General features: G+C 40.4%; 1 protein-coding gene across 1 annotated transcript; it reads left to right on the top strand.

Annotated features, from left to right (window-relative positions):
* Nucleotides 1-1946: 1946 nt before the first annotated feature.
* Nucleotides 1947-10332, top strand: LOC147799844 (solute carrier organic anion transporter family member 5A1-like). Its single transcript, XM_087133616.1, has 12 exons — nt 1947-2093; nt 2300-2699; nt 2948-3153; nt 3513-3794; nt 3956-4120; nt 4505-4700; nt 5129-5282; nt 5929-6104; nt 6278-6339; nt 6979-7127; nt 7432-7527; nt 7964-10332. Exons 2-12 carry the CDS (start codon nt 2353-2355, stop codon nt 8057-8059), a joined length of 1929 nt encoding a protein of 642 aa, XP_086989742.1. The 5' UTR covers nt 1947-2093; nt 2300-2352; the 3' UTR covers nt 8060-10332.
* The last annotated feature ends 4451 nt before the right edge of the window (nt 10333-14783 follow it).

The raw sequence follows: 14783 nt of genomic DNA, 5'->3' as shown, positions 1-14783 counted from the left end.
AAGCTAGATAATTCTAGGGTATGGGGGACAGATTGAACCGGGATGCGAAGATGGGGCATTAGAAGTCGCTGACAATTAACCCAGTGTCTTGGAGAACTGTGTTTTGCTCGATGATTTCGATAGTGTCCCTGATGCGGCGAGGTACGAGTGTTCAGTGCTGGTGATGAGGTCGCCTTGTCATTTGGTGTGGAAGTGCTTAATAATGGATGATGTCTCAAATTCTCCTTTCCTGCCATGGGCTTTATGCCCATCCCCTGCCACATTGATAGGAAATCTTGTTTACACCTGCCTTGTGTTATGGGTTTGGCCATCCTTGTACGAGATTAGCAGATTCTGATCTTCTGGGGGCTGCAGAGAATTTATCCCGCCAGCAGAAGCTAGATGAGTTGACGCAAGTGAGGAGAAGCTTGTGATGCAGCTTCCTTTCAAAGGAAAGTGTGGGGTCTTCCCAAAGTAAACAGTAGCAGTCGGAGTTGAGCACATCTGCCACCTTGTGATCATTCACGGTCATGGCGAGGTTTATTTGCAGGCGGATCTCATTTGCTGTCGACTGGTCAAGATGGCGGAGAGTGGAATGATCTCTTCTAAGCGTGAAAACTGCGGACCTTGTGTAACCTTGTGTTCCTTTCGTCTTGTCTACGGAGAGGATTCGTCAGCTCAGATAAAAAATGTGCTGGGTAAAAGATTCCTCTGAGCGAAGGTCGGGCTTGATGTGATGGTGGTATCACAAACCTGTTACCTTTGAGGTCTACGCAGTATGGATACTTCTGCCCCTTCAATCCATAGTTATGTCATTGCAGTATCTTCTTAAGGGCCACTGCAATGTAATTTTAATGTTAATGTAAATGCATGTTGTCCACAGTCGATTTCTGGGTAAAAGCCCCTTTTCATTTATTCACTTATATGAATTTGCACATTAATGTGCAAAAGTCACATGGGACAAAATCCACAGTGTTCGAGCTCTTCAAGGAATAGCAATTTCGCCGAACGTTTGGATATTTTTGCCTACTTTGATGATTTGTTGCTGTTTCAGTTCACGACGGAAGCAAGACACTTCTCACTAGTACTTTCAGTCAGCCATTTCGGAGAGTACAATTTTAACAGGAAATCTCCAAAATTAATATTGTCTTCCTGCAGTGACATCACAGTCTCTGTGCCCCCCCCCCCTTTAGGGAAAGGCATGGAAATTTTTAAGAGTTAACGTGCATTTTTTCAGTGACGGTAACGAGAAAGGGATGTCAGAAGTTTTTCTTTCAGGGCAGAGGAGTATAGAGTTGCATAAAATATGGCTAACGTATTCCTTCTAATCTGTGACAGAAAGAAGTTTTCCCCTCTACCAGTTTTGAAAACAGAGCAGGCAGGGAAATATTTTGTCATTTTAAAAGGTATAAACCCAATCCCAGAATGATCATTCTGAATTTAAAGCATACAATCAGAAAGATCAGATCAACAGGGTGATTCTGGCTGTGTTGGAAAGGAACACTCGAGTGGAAGGCGAAGAAAGACTGGCTGCCATTACTTTTAGATAGTACTCGTTTAAGGGAGTCACCCCACAAAACATGCCCGAACACCCACTTCATGAGCACTTTACATGATATCTTTGGCAGCATATCGTGACAACAGGATTGTAAGATACGATAGTTTAACCCTATTGTGACTGTTTAATGTGTTGACATTAAAGCATTTTGTAAAGTTCAAAGTCTTCCAATAGAAAATATCGTAGTCATAAATGATAGACAGCTCCCTGCTGGCTGTTGGGAGGGTCAGCATTAAAATCACACTTTCCGCACCTAGCGTCAGCAATGAAAAGACATGCAAGTTGCTGGCAGCTTGTCATGCATTCGACAGTGACTAATTTTAGAAAAATGAATACTGCGTTAACTAGACTGCGCATCCCCTGACATACAAGTCAAACATCGCCCACCAATCACAGGCCAAATAGTGTAGCCTCCGTGTTCACCAAGTCCCATGATGTTTATCTAGCGGATTTGACAAACCATTGGACATTTCCTCTTCAACTCAGCTGAACATTAAGCATTAAGTCGTCTAATGCACACATTCAATCAGCGGATACCTTGCCGATCTCTGTCGAGGTAACTTTCGTACCACCTTTTTGTGCATGATGAAGAAGGGCACTGTATAAAGCTGCAAGATTGGTGGGAATATTCAATTTAAGATTTTGGGAAACAACTGATTCGGACATTATGTTCATCTGTTTTGGCTGAAACGAACCAGAAATATAAGTTAATTTTACTGTGATGACAATTTCATTTTCAATCCATTTTATGTGATTTCGCAGACCCTGACCAAGCTACGAGTCTGCTTTTTCTGCTTGTGTCTTCGTCTTAAATAATGGGCTTAAATTTCTTCAGTCGTCCCTGGGCTTTCGGCTTGTGCTTTGCCCTTTTCACCTGCTTCCAAGTGACCGTGGGGCTGTACATTGCCGGCGTCCTCACCACCTTGGAGAAGCAGTACCGGATAACCACCTCGGTAGCTGGATTGGTGCTCTCCACCAGTGACTTCGCCAGTCTCATCTCGATCCCTTTGATGTCGTATGTCGGCGACACATGGCACAGGCCACGCATTGTCGGCGTGCTAGGAATAATGACGGCAGTCGGTGGGTTCTTGAGCGGGGTCCCGCACTTCTTATACCCGGCTTACAGAGAGGGAGACACCCTGCCAAGTGGCAATAGTACAGGGTAAGCAGCAGATGAAATTTAGATATACTGCAGGTACAAGATTTGTTTTTCTGTTTGTAAAAATAGTGTACAAGACACATATGGGTACTCTCTCTCACATACGTGGGACATTTAAAGACACATGCGTGTACGCCCAGGTGACCAGTTAGGTGTTATATATACCGGTATGTGTACTTCCCATTACGGCAAGTTGTGCGATTCCAAAACTAATACACTAAAACTATAGTTTTTCTCTCTTTTGGATCCAGTTCCAGCGTATTTGTTTGTGATGCGACAAGAGAGGATGAAACATGTTCCGCTGACGACATCAGTCAATCTGGCTCCAGGATTCATGAGATGTGGGCTTTATTGCTGGGTCAAGCTCTCATGGGCCTGGCCTACGGACCAGTCTTTCCGGTTGCTCTGACCTATATTGATGATCAAGTTAAAGGGACAACCACACCCTACTACATCGGTGGGTCTAGGTTTTCACTGTTGTATCTCACTTCTGATGAGTTTAACCCATCACCAACCCATAGGATCATCGTCGTCCAAGAGGTTTAAAGGAAAATATCCCATGCCTGGCCTTGCTAAGTGTATTTAACACCACAATATGGCATTTGGAATACGTGCTAGCATCAAATACAAAACTATGTGCAATTTCGAAGTCTGTGCGCGAAGTATATAATTTGTACGATTTAGCTGAAGCTACTTCGATAAAAAAAACTGACCTTACACAGCAGATGACGTATGCAAAATTTACCACTGACGCAGGAAAACAGAGAGAATACATGGAAATAAACCAGTGCCCTGTTCTTTCCCCACTTCTCTCAGCTGGTATCCTGACGGCTGGTACAAGCGCTACCCTGGTCGGGTATGGAGAGGGTTTCCTGTTCCTAAGCTTGTTCGTCGACTGGCCGCAGCAGTACGACGGCACCAAGGAGTGGCTGGGCGCATGGTGGATGGGTTTCATCGTGACCTCAGTCATCATCTTGATCCTTTCCATTCCTTTCTTCTTCTTCCCGAAGGAGATGGATGTGGAAATAAAAGAGGAAGACATCCCAAAGGAGAAGTTAGCCTTGGAAGGAAAAGGCGATAATAAAATCTCTGTCAAAGGTGAGGCTTTAAGTGCGAGGGTTAAATTGCCTAGTATATTTTGAGCACTCGAAACGACAAGATCGTAAAGTAAGTTTCCAGTTCATAAAAAAATTAGATTATCTGTTCACTCTTGTCCATTCTTAATCCTTATAAACTTGTTTTCCCCTACTTCCCGCTAGATTTTCTTGTCGCATCCAAACGACTCGTCACCAACTTCGTGTTCATGGCGCTGTTGGTAGGAAGTATCTTCGATCTAGCGATAGCTGCCTCCTTTGGCTTCTTCCTGGCAAAATTTCTCCAGATTCAATTCAACATACCGGCAGCCCAGTCTTCCTTATTTGTTGGTATGTTGCCATCAACCCATCTTGCCCCAGTAAAACTCAGATGATAGACGTTACAAATTGTTCCAGATTGAGAAAGACACTCATTATAAAATGGACTGGGAATAACTGCAAGTTATACATGTTGGAACCGTTATTCAAACATTTCAATGCATGTGCAAAAAAAAAAATTCAGACAACTGCTAGGTTATTAAAGCGAACTATCCAGGAGGTCACTAAACAGCAAAGTTTGGGGTAAGCATCTAAGACAACAATGACTAGTTCTCTGAATTTTATGTCAACTGACAGAATACCATTAACCATTCGTTGTCACTGAGGATGTAAACCATTTGATGTATGGACATAAAAACTTCAATCTGACGTCCTCGTGTCCTTCCCCTCTCAAAGGTATTATCATTACGCCTGGGGCCTTCCTTGGCAACATTGTTGGTGGATTTCTGGTCAAGAAGCTCAACTTGGATTCCAAAGGCTGCGGCAAGGTTGTTCTGACACTCGGTGTGATAGTTATGTGCTGCATACCAGTCGTATACTTCCTTTCATGTCCTGAACCAACTTACGCCGGCAATATGAACGGGGTAATCAGGTGAGAGAATGGTCAAACCACTGCTTAAACATGTCTCATTCTGAAGTCAGAGCAGCTAACGTAATACTTACGTGCGCTCTCCAAGTAGTACCGCTTGCTGGCATTGCCACTCGAAGTCCTGGAGAACAAGATGGCTCAGACTGCTAGAAAGGTAGAATAGCCAAAGGCGTATACAGAAACTGGAAACGAGCATATTTATGATCTCTTGTGAACACAAGCTGCTCGAGAAAGGGCAACGTCTTTTGTCAGCACGTCTTCACGTATCTGCGACAGGTGAACACCAAGATGTAGAACTAGCAAGAAGATTTAGACTTCTCCTGTCAATGAATGAGTTGAGGTATTCATTTTTGACAAAGACACGTACCGACAAGATTTCCTATATTAAACGAAATTTATTGTACTTAATCCATTATCTTTCATCTGCACAGCACAACCAACCCGTGCAACGAAGATTGCAAATGCTCCGCCGGGCGATATGAACCAGTTTGTGGCCATGACGGACTGGTATACGCCACACCGTGTTTCGCTGGCTGTACTGGCAAGCAGGAAAATCAGACAGACGACCCCAATGTCAATCTCACGGTAGGAAGCAACTACTCTCCCGTTTCAACTGCGTCCTTTTTTATCTCTAACTGACCTATTGAAACAAAAATAATTATTTCAAAGAAGCACTGGGTTTGATTTTATATTATCAGATCGACGATAACGATAAAGGGGGTTTGACGTATAAATACACTACTAGTCCTTACCGCAGTTCTAAACTAATTCGATTGTACTGTATTATAGTCCACCAACACAGCAGGCATATAAATAATATTAAACTATATGCGTGTTTAGATTTTAGGCGACTTTTAACCCTTCATTCGTGTAAGAGGTGATGGTTTCTAGGCCTCGCCTGAGATGCATTGAGATCGTATAAAGTGTGCTTGTGAAACCAGTGAGAGCTGCGGGGTAGACCCGCTCAACTGATAACCTGATATCAAATTATCACCTGATTGTCACTGGGTGCGTGAGACACACCAAATAACATGAAGCCCATTTTAAGTAACACTCTTCCCTCGTACGTAGCTCAACGGCATTCACCTCAAAGTGAGCATGGATTATGAACTTAAAGCGCAGTGGCTCAAGAATCGGCTCTGTCACGTACTGTGCACTGTAGTATTGGGGATAACGATCAAGCAAGATATGGCGATATTGATCGTACGTCATTTCTCACACCAAAATATAGGTCTACACTGGATGTTCTTGTAGCTCAGCCAATTCAACGGATGATTTCTCAAAACAGGCGGTAGCGGGTTCTTGTGAGCAGACATGTAACATGGTGTATTACGCTGCAGTTTTCCTCTTCTGCTGTGTCATATTTGGGACGCCTGCCAAGAATCCCTTGCTTATGATGACAATGAGGTATCTTTTTTATTATTTCTTCTTCCACAGCGAGAGAAAATTCAGTTAGCATCCGTATTTCATATAAACCATTGCAGCAAATCAGTAATGCATTCAACCGTTCTTTGCCGCTTGGCGCGTACGATTTAGTGTGAAACTACTACCAGAGTGCACTTCCCATTTCATTTCAACAGGAGTGTTGGAGACGATAAGACCTACGCTCTCGGAATACAGTCTCTGTTTGGTCGAGCTTTAGGTAAAATTCTTCGAGTTTGATTATCTTGTGTGGGTTTCGTGTTCATATTGTTTTGGTGTCATGCACACTCCCCAAAACAGCGTCTAGAGCTTAAACATTATATTGTGTACCCACATTTTAACACATTTAATACACAGCCTGTTTCCCGCAAGGCATTTAAGAATGTATTTAAATTTTAAATGTTTTTTTTCCGTGGTACACTAATCTAAAAGATTTGTGAGATCAACTTAGCATTTAAACACATTCCTAAAAATTTCAGTACAACGTTTGTGCATGTCAAAGGTGAAAGTATTTTTAAAAAGTGGGTGCAGATGAAGATTACTCCAAGCGCCTTCTGCAGTGTAAGGTTTGAGCGCCTGGCCTTTACCAGTGTCGCTGTTAGCCTTGACTGTTCCCCGTAACAGCTCGCCCGTGGCTTCATGGGCAATACAGTCAACAAGACCACACTTTGGAGAGTCCAAATCGTGATTACTGTGGTCAATAACTTTTACAAGGTTCACGATTAAAAACGTGTCACAGCAAAAGCCAGGAATCCCGTTGAACAGGTCACTGTCCCTGCAAAGCTTCCAGTTGAAATGCATTTTATGTAATGTACGTCCATTGACAGCGTTTGGAACTTTTCTCACCTGTTTGCTTCAGGGTTCCTACCAGCTCCGCTGTACTTTGGTGCTGCGATCGAAGGCGCCTGTATTCTAGATCGAATCGAGTGTGGCGTCACTGGTGATTGCCTCATCTACAACGCTCAGCTCTTCCGCATAACCTTCCTCGGAATTTTCTTCAGCATGAAAGTAAAAAAAATTACAAAATTAAAAAAGAGTTCAACAAATTAACCATTTAATTTTTTTCAAACTTGGCTTTTGGAGAGCCTAACTGGCCAAGTCTTTATAGAAATTACATTTTATCAAATCAATCAGCTTATAATAACTTTCCTAGCCCTCCCCTTCAAAGGGGTCCTCTATCAGAAACACCTGACCTTTGACTTAACCTTAGAGGCCACATTAGCTCTGAGTTGAGCGATATTAGATGTTAACTGAATCATATAGATCGAACCAACAAGAAACCTCATCACTTGACTGATGTATCATTCATCAGGTTGGATCGTGGATATGCTACGTCGCCGCCACGGTGGGAGTGTTCAGAAATGCCCGGAAGGAAAAAGAACGGGAAGACCATGCAGAAGAACTTAAGGTGAGATGTAGTGACTGTCTTGAGTTTAGGTAATTTAATTTTCATTTAAGCATGTTATATATATGTAATCTTTATAGTTTAAAAGTTCTTTTAATGTACAAAAATATACAAACTCAATCATTTCTTTTCTTATTCAATGTATAAAATAGACCAATCTTTCTTTATAGGAAGCACTGCCATTAAATTTTGTAGATATATTTACAAACATTAAAGGTAGGCCTATATCCAACAATTTGCTCAGTTCTCTCTAAAATATTCTAACGGATGTTTAATCAAGGGTCAGCCTACATCCTTTACATGCAGTCTCTTGCAAATGTTTGTGTTCTTCCATCCAAACCATTAAAATAATGACACCATTTTTGGCACTGCCTTTCCAATCATACAATACTAAACTGGAGTCAGCGTATTAACGAGTCTTATTTTGTTCTCGATTCAGGACGGAGCTATGCAGAACGGCCTCAACGGACACGACAACAAAGGCTACGAGATCGACTGCGAGGTGGGGACCCAGACCGATTTCACCAGTCTGTGAGGCAATCGTGACCTGTCAGCTTATCAGCCTGCTCGAAGGAAGCTTTTACAACAGTGACCCCTGCCCAGGCCAATCAACGACATTCCGTGTGCCTAAACCTAAAATGGAAATAAATCTTGGCGATAATACAGTTTCCTCTACTGGTTTAGAGGTGTATTCCCAAATGAACATCACATAACCAGCAAAACGATAAGGAATTAGACCAACTGAAAAGACTGGTTTAAAAAAGGACTGCGTTTTTGAAAACAAATGGACAAGTCGTATAACCATATGGCACGAAATGAAATTCTTGTAAAAGAAGCAAAATGTCACCCACCATGCCCAAACCAGGCTGAAGTAGGTAACGTCATAACCCTAAAGTAGTGGAACTTCCACTGTTCAGATTTACAGGGGAGTTTTGAAGCTATCACTACCCATACGAAGTTTACTGCAGACAGAATTTTGATTTAACGTGGATCACTTTAAAGTGAAAAAACTGAAGAAGAGGAATTGTCCAGTATCACAAATACTGACTTCAGCCTGGTTTGGGGATGGTGGGTCACAAATAACAAAGAAAACTTTAGCTCTGCAAAACGTTAGGTTTCAAAGTCTGGTAAAGCTGTCAAAAAGCGTTGGTGGTTTTCAAACGAGTGACCCAAATGTTATTGAAGCAAAAATCATCACTCGTATCTCCAAAACCACGACGAAAAACACAGCCATGCTAAACGCGACCAATAAAATGAGAAATGACCGTTATTTAGAAAATGTTGCTTGAGACCGGTAGCAGGGCATTATGTATCGAATGTTTACCTCCTTGTGTATAATGTATACCTATGTAGAAATAAATCTGTTGTTGGATAAGTAACTGCCTTCAAAATTAACCTTACCTTCTATATGAAAGATGATTTTTTTTTCTAAGAGTCAGGGAGCTCACAGATACCTGAATGACGTTTTACAATTGAAGCTCAACCCGAAAATAACAAATATTGATGATTCGGCCTCTCACAAAACATATTTCCTTAATCACGAGCTCTGTATACACAATAATTAGATAATTGGTGACCGCCAACTCCGTCAAATATTACTCAACCCATTCATGGTCTTGTAGTTTGAATCCAAACTCGAGCCACTTTAGTAACTTTGGATCAAAATGGGACCAAATATCCAGAGCTTCTTCCTGGAAAAATGCTTAATTCTTTTACAATCTTTTTGGCCTTCTTCGTCATTTTTTTTAATTAACTCTGTCGAGCCTTTTCCTTTCGTTCAACTTCACTTTTTCTTTTTCTAAAATAATTGGGCACATAAAGGTGTTTTATTTTCTTTAACACAGCTGATTCGAATTCTATATTTACACGTATATTCCGGCATTAGGCTTCTTTCTTTAAGTGAGAATGTCTATATATTGGGTGTTTCTAATGTAATAGTCTCTTAAATTTCAATATGCAATTCAATATGTAAGAGAAAGTTACGTTTACGTCGTTTATTGTATGAGCTTGAAATTGAAGATTTGTCGTTTCTTTTATGTACATTTATTTGACACATTATTATTCAAGCATATATTTTCCGGTCAGCTTTTTGAAATAATATTCGAAACTTGAATTGTAAATTTGAATTTTACTATGATCACCGTACCTGCAGTTATAAATCTTACGTCGAATCAATTTGGTCATTACTATATTTGAGTAGTAGAGTCTCGACCACTGTTCTTGAAATTGACATAAAAAACTAAGTTCAAGGCTTTTCATTTCTTGTTTCTTGAAAGAAGAATCACTTCTTTAGTTTTGCCAATGCAATTTACCAATTTTGCCTGACTAATGAGAGGTACAACTTCGCAAAAATGGTTCCTTCAGAATAATGCAAATGAATTAGTATTACTTGAGTCGAGAATCACCGTATCTAGTTCACTGTGTCATCCGGGCCCCACATACAGAAGTACTTTCGATGAAAAGTAAACGCTTTTTTTATTTTGATATCTTCGTTTTTGTCACTCTGAGTAACAGATATCCTTCGTAATGATGCTAGAGTCTGGAATGAAGAAATCTAGTGAAATGTTGGATATTGACTCCAACGTATGTCAAATTATGACCACCAATGATGCAGTACATAAAGCGTTTTTCCCAAAAGATATTTCAACTATTTCCTTTCTTTTCCTTTTCGTCACTAAAACTTTTATCTTGCCAGTTATCGCTAAGGTGCCTAGTGATCCCATTTTTCTGCGCAATGTACATGCCTAAATGCGTGATACCTCTATTAAAATACAGGTCACGAAGTTGCAATATTCGTAGTTTTACAAATGCCCATGGTGTGCAATCTTTAGTAGTTTTTTAAGGCATTGTGGATGTAGACCAATTCTACGGAGATCTACACTTTACTGAAAGTAATCAAGGATGCAACAAACCGTTTTTTTACTTTGCCGTTAATAACTTTAATTTAGACACGGTGACACTTCAGAACAGCGATACGAGAGGCAGGGGTTGCCCCAAGACCACAAAACAAAACTTGAGCTCTCTTTATATACTTGGACCAGTCCTTCCTATTGATACCCTAAACCTAGATAAACAAGCGGATGCCATCTTTTTTCATGGTATAAAAAAGTAAGTGGATTGTGACAAATGTTTGGACCAAAACGTATTTCAACGCAGTTAAGACAACCAGGATAAAAAGCAAAACATGAATATGCCATTCTGGTCTAAGATTCTGCATGTAATTCTTTTTGCATATGTATATCGGTATTATAAGCCTAATCCCAAATACAACGTTACATAACGTCATCCCCAACGCCCTTTTTAAATTTTTCATGGCCTGCAAGTCAGCCAAAAAATGTACAATTTTCCACTGCGGTGCGCAAGGGGGCTGGCACACAGGGAGCCCTGATCTTTGAATAACTGTAACATAAAAAATATACGACTGATTAACTTACAACTTCAAATTTACAATCATAAGGAGTGTCTAGACATGCATGCCAAGTTTTCAATCGAGCAAGGTACAGGTGAGTTCTTGGGAGCGAAGTAAGCCCCTGTCCCCGGCTGTGAGATGGGTCAAAATAACCTGGCTCTTGTGTGAAGCCACAATCAATTGCGAGGTTTGTGCAAATGAAATTAGAAGTTTTCACAGTGAAGGTGGCAAACAGAGGTAATAGGTTTACGGTAGCAGCATAAAAATTAGCTCTTTGTGTGCATTTGTGGTTTTGATGGGGACCAGAAGGTACCTTAAGAATTTTATTAATCTCTTTTCTTTCTACGTTTTTGTAGTGTGCTTTCTCCGTCGTCAAGAGACTGCCAGGATTCCAAAGGTGAAGCGGCCAATGGTGTCTGGTTTCGGTTCGGCGTGCAGAGGATGTTAACCCAGGATCAACCTCAGGATCCAACTGAAGGGTACTTAAGTATGGGAAGCTAGATAATTCTAGGGTATGGGGGACAGATTGGACTGGGATCCGAAGATGGGGCGTTAGAAGTCGCTGACAATTAACCCAGTGTCTTGGAGAACTATGTTTTGCTCAATGATTTCGACATCCACTATGATGCGGCGAGTTATGAATGTTCAGTGCTTGTGTTGAGTTCGGCTTGTGATCTGGTGTGGGAGTGCTTAATAATGGATGACTTCTCAAATTCTCGTTTCCTGCCATGGGTTTTGTGCTTGTCCTTTGTCACATTGACAGAGGATCCTGTCCTGTGTTATGGATTTGGCCATCCTTGTACAAGGTTAGCAGATTCTGATCTTCTGGGGACTGCATAGAATTTATCCCGCCAGCAGAAGCTACAATCCTGGACAAAATAGTCGGAACACCTTGTGGGAAGCGCGATGAAAAAATTCCCCCTCTCACCCATTTAATGATGCGGTCATTTATTAGACCAAGATTCGGCCCAGCTTACCCAGTGAAAAACAACATTGACAGGGGCGAGCGGGGAGGCATGTTACAACGAGATTTGTCCAGCATTGTCTCTAAAAAGTCCGCCTAATCCTAATAGGGAGCGCGTACATCCCACTCTTTATAAAGCGCTTGGGCGATTACAAACGCACCTGTACACAACCTTCACTAAAAAAGGGAGAGTCACTCACATCCTTTTTCTTTCTTTTTTCATGGTTCACCGTTGCAATGTTTCTGTGGTGGTCAGACTTTGTCAAGTCTAGGGTTCTCTCAGGTTTCCACACCACGCACTTCGCCATAAAACCTCGAGTGTTCCTACTCGTTCAACATAGTCCCAACATTATTTGTTGTATTTTCTGTGTAGAGTCGCCCAAGTGGTTGTTAATGGTCAAAATCATAAATTAATCGTATCCTCATCAATATTAGTCTACAACAACAGGTTTTAGTCTATTAGTTCGTACCAGAAATGGACGTATTCTTGTACGCTTACGCGACGTACTTCGCCTTGGCGTATGTGACAATCCGCCACACTCTAGCAGGAGTTTGTTCTGTCAGAAGGTAAGTTCACTTTTGTCATAAACTTTTTGCAACTCTTATCGTTCGTTTATCGTTATGCACAGTTCTGGCCTTTTCACATGTGGGCTCAGGTGTGGGCTCCAAGCCAGGTCAAAAATTCGTCATTCGGACTGATTTTGTTAGTTCCGTTGTCGTGAAAGTTTTGTGGAAAGTTTGGCCATGTGACTTGTGCACATGCACGAAGCATAACGACTGTTTCATGTTGCACTCAACGAATATTACATGTCCTTGAATCGTTTCATTCTGTGTTCTTTACACAGCTGAACTCTGTGGAGAGAGCAGGTTGCACAGTGCCCTTTTGCCCTTTTATCTTTTCGTCTATCCTTTAATTATCCTTTTATCCCTTTGCCCACTGGCTCTGCCATATCTTATGACTAAACGTTTTGTTCTTGCAATTACCACATCATAAGCTTCTTTTTCCGTTACTGGTCAATCAATGCATATCATTGTCAACTCCGTTTATTAGTTTCCACAACTGCATAAATTTTCTCAATTTTAATAAAGGGGCAGTCCTAAATTTCTCAACTTGATTTCAAATAGAAATAAATCAACTGTAATATACAGTGAGAACAATTCCTTGTGCCAATTCTTGATTTATTTGAAGTATTTTAAACACCGGAGGGATGCCGTCCCTAACTTAAAACTTAGGCGTATCCCACCACCGTAGGGTACCACCACCCCATGTATGAACGTGAAAGATAATTGGTGATCGCCAACTCTTGTTATGAAAGTTCACCCAACCCCCATAAATGATTGTCTTGTACTTTAACTCCAAACTCAAACCACTTCAGCAATTTTGGATCAAAATGGGACCAAATATCCAGAGGTTCTTCAGAGAAAAATGCTTAATTCTTTTTGATCTTTTTAGCCTTCTTTGTTATTTTTTAATAAACTCTGTCGAACAATATCTGAAGAACCTTTTCCTTCGGTTGAAAATCACTTTTTCTCCTTTTATAAATAGCTTGGCACATTGTAGAGTATTATATATTCTTTAACACAGCTGATTCGAATTCTATATTTACATGTATATTCCAGCATTAGGCTTCTTTCTTTAAGTGAGCATGTTTATCTATTGGGTGTTTCTATAATAGTCTCTTTAATTTCAATATGCAATTCAATATGTAAGAGAAAGTTACTTTTATGTCGTTTGTTGAATGAGTTTGAACTTGAAGATTTGTCGTTTCTTTTATGTATATATATATATATTTTCCGGTCAGCTTTTTGAAATAATATTCGAAACTTGAACTATTCATTAAATTTCAATTGTATTATTATCAATGTTCCAGCAGTTATAAATCTTACGTTGGATCAATTTGGTCCGTGTTTAGTAACATTAGGATATTTGTGTAGTAGTGTCTCGACCGCTGTTCTTGAAATTGACATATAGCTAAGTTCACTGCTTTTTCATTCCTTGTTTGTTGAAAGAAGAATCACTTCTTTAGTTTTTGCAATGCAATTTACCAATTTTGCCTCACCAATGTGAGGTGCAACTTCGTCAAAATGGTTTTCGTCCTTGTAAAACACAACTTTTGAGATCGTTGCTTGAGCTGTAAACCTTTATAAAATAGGTCAAATTTCTGGTTCAAACGAGCACGTGGTGACTCCTTCAAGTGTTTCTTTTTATCCTGACACAAACGGTTGCCATAGAATACTGCATAGGAATAAGTATGAAGTATCAGTATTATTCGAGTCAAGATCCTCTGTATAGCTCACTGTGTCACCTGGGGTGCACATACAAAAGTATTTTTGATGAAAAATAAAAGTTTGTATTTTGATATGTTCGTCCTTGTTTCTCTGAGTAAAAAGATATCCTTTGTAATGATCCTGGAGTCTGGCATGAAGAAATCTCGTGAAATATCGGACATGGCCTTCAACTTATGTCAAATTATGACCACTGATGATGCAGGTTACAAAGTATTTTTCCCGGAGTTGTTCAACTATTACAAGCACTTCATGGACGCAAAAATTTACTCAATCCTTACTTTTTCCTTTACTTTCCTTTCCATTTCCTTCCAGTTCCTTTGCCTCACTGAAACTTTATCTCGTCAGTTATTGCTAAGGTGCCTAGTGATACCATTTTTCTGCGCAATGTACATGCCGAAATGCGAGATACCTCTATTACAAAAAACAGATGGCGAAGTTGCAATATTCATAGTTTTTAAAAATGCACATTGTGTGCAATCTTTAGTAGTTTTTTAATGCACTGTGGATGTAGTCCAATTCTACAGAGGTCTTCATTTCTTGAAAGTGCTCAATGATGCGAGAAACCATTCGCTTACTTTGCCGAAAATAAAGTGAAAA

The sequence above is a fragment of the Acanthaster planci genome, linkage group LG02 (genome assembly GCF_054643075.1).
Source record: "Acanthaster planci isolate LZ-2023a linkage group LG02, COTS_SCS, whole genome shotgun sequence".
NCBI classification, from domain to species: domain Eukaryota; kingdom Metazoa; phylum Echinodermata; class Asteroidea; order Valvatida; family Acanthasteridae; genus Acanthaster; species Acanthaster planci.
This window is presented reverse-complemented; position numbering and strand designations above follow the sequence as displayed.

Excerpts from the sequence above, each read along its gene's own strand:
- LOC147799844 (XM_087133616.1), top strand. The coding sequence starts at position 2,353 with ATGGGCTTAAATTTCTTCAGTCGTCCCTGGGCTTTCGGCTTGTGCTTT. Across the intron at positions 3,154-3,512 it reads AACCACACCCTACTACATCG|CTGGTATCCTGACGGCTGGT; the intron begins GTGGGTCTAGGT and ends CACTTCTCTCAG. Across the intron at positions 3,795-3,955 it reads TAATAAAATCTCTGTCAAAG|ATTTTCTTGTCGCATCCAAA; the intron begins GTGAGGCTTTAA and ends ACTTCCCGCTAG.